The sequence below is a fragment of the Solanum pennellii genome, chromosome 8 (genome assembly GCF_001406875.1).
Source record: "Solanum pennellii chromosome 8, SPENNV200".
In the NCBI taxonomy this organism is placed as follows: domain Eukaryota; kingdom Viridiplantae; phylum Streptophyta; class Magnoliopsida; order Solanales; family Solanaceae; genus Solanum; species Solanum pennellii.
In genome coordinates, this window is record NC_028644.1 from 48,352,310 (window position 1) to 48,357,222 (window position 4,913).

Below are 4,913 nucleotides of genomic sequence, written 5' to 3' on the forward strand. Positions count from 1 at the left end.
TTCTGGAACGAGACACCTGCGACGGTCCGTCGTGCCCACGACGGTTCGTCCTGCAGGTCCGTCGCCAAGTTCAGAGAGTCGATTTCAGTACCCAAATTTCAGAAGTCTAAGTCTTTTGGAATGAGACCCCCTCGACGGCCCGTCGTACCCATGACGGTCCGTCGTGGGTTCCGTCGACTCACACAGTTTTTCCAGAAATAAAATCTGCTGCTCAAAACGACTAAACAGGTCGTTACACATAGTGTTGCAGAAACTTGCACCGACACCTGATCCCTTTCTTATTGAGGCAAATTGTTTCTTCCATTTTGTTGAGCAAATGGGGATCAACGAGGATATGAATGTTGGAATGGTCACAAAAGATGATATATCAATTGCATCATCTAGCAAGTGTTCTAGTACTGCTACTAAAGATTTGATGAGTGAGAAGGACAATGAAGATCAAGAAGTGGAGTAACCTACCAAAGAGATTCGAATTTGGATTTTTGAGTAATCATGGGTTGGGTTGGGTTGGTTAGTTTGTTTTCGTCTTCATTCAATGTTTATTGCAATTCTTGTTTTTCATTTAACTTTATGTTTTTAGCCCTTTTGTAGTTTCTGAATCCATGTCTGGTATCCTTTGATTTTGTGTTGAATGTAATGGATGGTGTTTTTATCTCATTTCTTTTTTGGACAAAAGGAGTAATCTATAATTACTTGTATCTTTTTTAGGAAGTTGACCAAATTTGAAATAGTAATATTTAGTTTGACATTTACATAATTATTCATTAACCTATAAAATATAAACATGGCTAGCTTCAAAAAAATATAACCAAGAGAGACAAATTAATATTATCTCTTTTTAAAAAAAAGAAAAGAACCTTGGCATAATGGTTAACAGAAACAAGATAACTGTTGAATCAAGTTTTCATATAAAATGCTAATGTAGCTAACAAACTATTTGTCAAATGTGCAAAAGATATTCATTAACTAGTCAAAAATTAGTTAAGCTTCAATAAATTCTTTCTCCATTACTAAGTCACTAAAATATATCTTTAGGTGTTTATTAGTGATATATTAAAAACATCTTAAATGAAGTTCTATGATATCCCACTGAATATTTAGATTGTTACTTTGTAGTATATGTAATCTCTTAATCCAGTTTAACATAGCAAAAATTATGTCGCCTTTCTATATATTTTTACCTTCTAAAAACAGTTAAAATGTATCACCAAGTGTTTGTATTTCTCATTGTGACTTCTTCTCATAACGAAATAAAAAAATGAAAAAAATTATACGTCTATTGTGATTTTATACAAAAAAAAGTGTTAGAAAACTAATTCTAATATGTCAAAAGATTTATTGTGTAGATTCTAATTTCTAGTTTTATACTAGAATAGTCTGTTGAATTCTGTGAATACACAATTTTTTTCTTCAAAAAGAGTATATTCTAACCTTAAATTTACAAGAATTTATATTTTTCATGTATAAAAAAAAATGAAGCTTCATCACTTCATAAAAACATCACCCAATATTAACAAGACAATTAATATTGACATATAAAAGTTAATCCTAATAGTAGCTCTTATTTGACTGAATTAATGAATTTGTGTTTGAATAAATCAAATTTGTATTTCATTTGTGAAGAAACAACTAGAATAATTTAATTGAGAGAAAATCAAATCAAACAACTGAATCTATTTTAGTTTGTATGATTAAACTTATTTCATTTCATTTTAAAGTGAAATCGAAATAAACAGAATCACTTACTCCCTTAACCCCTCAATAGAAACAAATTAATATATTTTTAGATGAATTTTATTTAGTTAATGTACAAAAAAAACTCACTATTCACAAGTCAACTTTTAAGATTAATTATTATGTGTGCACTTGATCATATCTAAATTTTATAAAATGTGTATATTTAGCATATTTGAGAATAAGTATAAGAAAATGAGATTTAATGTTATTTTCCATTTTTGAAAAGTTAATGATAATCTATAATAGGTTAGATTTGTGCACACTAATAAAAATAAAAATAATAATAATAATAATAATAATAATAATAATAAGAATAATAATAATAATAATAATAATAATTATAATAATAATAATAATTATTATTATTATTATAATTTTTTTTATTATTATTATTATTTTAATAAATAATAATAATAATATTAAAAATAATAAATGAGAAGTAAATAAACAAAATTTATTTAAATGTGAATAATTTTGCTTGAGTGTTATAAGCGAAATGGATTAAAACAGACGAAGCGGGAAAATATTGTATTTGGGATTTATAGAATCTAGAACAGGTTATCATTGAGTTGTTTTTTAAGTAATACCATAAATTACCCTTTTACTATAATTAATACATTAAACTTTTTTGCTTATTTGTTCAAGCATTGTTACTATTTTTGAAATTTCGATCCTATATATTGGAATGAGCAATTCTTATATCCTCACCAACTCATTATCAAATTCAACAAAAAAATCATTTAGGAAAAAAGCATCAACAACAATCAACAAACAAAATGGCTAACGAAGGACTCGCAACGAATAATGCAGGTATTTGGTACTTTCAATTCAGGTACTGCGATGAGGTGTTCACTTCAAGCCAAGGGCTTGGCGGGCATCAACATAAGCACATGCCTCAAGGAACATGGAAAAGAGGTGAGTCCCATCAAAAAAAATTTTGTCCCTCCGATGAAATACCCAACCTTTATCGTAGGTTGGGAAAACGTAAATCTACCCCTACTGTGTTACCCGGTGAGGGACGATTTTACCGTTCCCGTTCAAATAGAAATTTTGGTCATCCACGATCTACTTTTGACAAATCACAACAAGCCATAGTGTTGCAGAAACCTGCACCTACACCTGATCCCTTTCTTATTGAGGAAATTTGTTTCATCCATTTTGTTGAGCAAATGGGGATCAACAAGGATATGAATGTAGGATTAGTCACAAAAGATGATATATCAATTCCATCATCTAGCAGGAGTTCTAGTACTGCTACTAAAGATTTGATGAGTGAGAAGGACAATGAAGATCAAGAAGTGGAGTAACTTACCAAAGAGATTCGAATTTGGATTTTTGAGTAATCATGGGTTGGGTTGGGTTGGTTAGTTTTATTTTCGTCTTCAGTCAATGTTTATTGCAATTCTTGATTTCCTTTTAACTTTATGTTTTTAGCCCTTTTGTAGTTTCTGAATCCATGTCTGGTATCCTTTATTTTTGTGTTGAATGTAATGGATTGTGTTTTTATCTCATTTCTTTTATGGACAAAAAGAGTAATCTATAATTACTTGTATCCTTTTTAGCAAGTTGACCAAATTTGGAATAACAATATTTAGTTTGACATTTATATAATTATTCATTAACCTATAAATATATACATGGCTAGCTTCAAAAAAATATTACCAAGAGAGACAAATTAATTTTATCTCTTTTAAAAAAAAATAAAAGAACCTTGGCGTAAAGGTTAACAGAAACAAGATAACTGTTGAATCAAGTTTTCATATAAAATGCTAATGTAGCTAACAAATTATTTGTCAAATGTGCAAAAGATATTCATTAACTAGTCAAAAATTAGTTAACCTTCAATAAATTCTTTCTCCATTACTAAGTCACTAAAATATATCTTTAGGTGTTTATTACTGATATATTAAAAACATCTTAAATGAAAATCTATGATATCCCACTGAATTTTTAGATTGTTACTTGGTAGTATATGTAATTTCTTAATTCAGTTTAACATAGCAAAAATTATGTCGCCTTTCTATATATTTTTACCTTCTAAAAACAGTTAAAATGTATCACAAAGTGTTTGTATTTCTCATTGTGACTTCTTCTCATAATGAAATAAAAAGAATGAAAAAAATTATAAGTCTATTGTGATTTTATACAAAAAAAAGTGTTAGAAAACTGATTCTAATGTGTCAAAAAATTTATTGTGTAAATTCTTTCCATTATATCTTGTTAATCCCTATTAATGCATTAATTGTGATTAGATACCAAACTTGATTAATACCTACTAATTAATCAATTCTCCTCATAATTAGTATTATATATATATATATATATATATATATATATATATATATAATACTTTTCTTAGAGAGGCAGAAAAAATTTAAAAAATACTTCATATATCATTTTGTGCTGGTTTTTCTCGTTAAATCTTTGCTAATTTCTAATTTTTAGTTTTATACTAGAATACTCTGTTGAATTCTGTGGATACACAATTTTTTTTTCTTCAAAAAGAGTATATTCTAACCTTAAATTTACAAGAATTTATATTTTTCATGTATAAAAAAAAAAGTGAAGCTTCATCACTTCATAAAAACATCACCCAATATTAACAAGACAATTAATATTGACATATAAAAGTTAATCCTAATAGTAGCTCTTATTTGACTGAATTAATGAATTTGTATTTAAATAAATCAAATTTGTATTTCATTTGTGAAGAAACAACTAGAATAATTAAATTGAAAGAAAATCAAACCAAACAATTGAATCTATTTTAGTTTATATGTTTAAACTTATTTCATTTCATTTTTAAAGTGAAATAGAAATAAACAGAATCACTTACTCCCTTAACCCTTCAATAGAAACAAATTAATATATTTTTAGATGAATTCTATTTAGTTAATGTACAAAAAACTCACTATTCACAAGTTCACTTTTAAGATTAATTATTTTGTGTGCACTAGATAATCTCTAAATTGATAAAATGTGTTTAATGGGTCTATACTTTCGTTTGAATTCTTAGTAATATTTGAGGATAAGTATAACAAAATGAGATCTAATGTTATTTTGTATTGTAGATGATAATAATAATAATATTGTTAACAACAACAACAACAACAACAACAACAACAACAACAACAACAACAACAACAACAACAACAACAACAACAACAATAATAATA

General features: G+C 27.2%; 1 protein-coding gene across 1 annotated transcript in view; it reads left to right on the forward strand.

Annotated features, from left to right (window-relative positions):
• LOC114078431 overlaps window positions 1-454 on the forward strand; it is a 7,329-nt gene extending 6,875 nt beyond the window's left edge. Inside the window, exon 2 of the mRNA XM_027919295.1 lies at window positions 229-454. Within this exon, the coding sequence (XP_027775096.1) occupies window positions 229-454 (226 nt within the window). The remainder of the gene's footprint in view (window positions 1-228) is intronic.
• The last annotated feature ends 4,459 nt before the right edge of the window (window positions 455-4,913 follow it).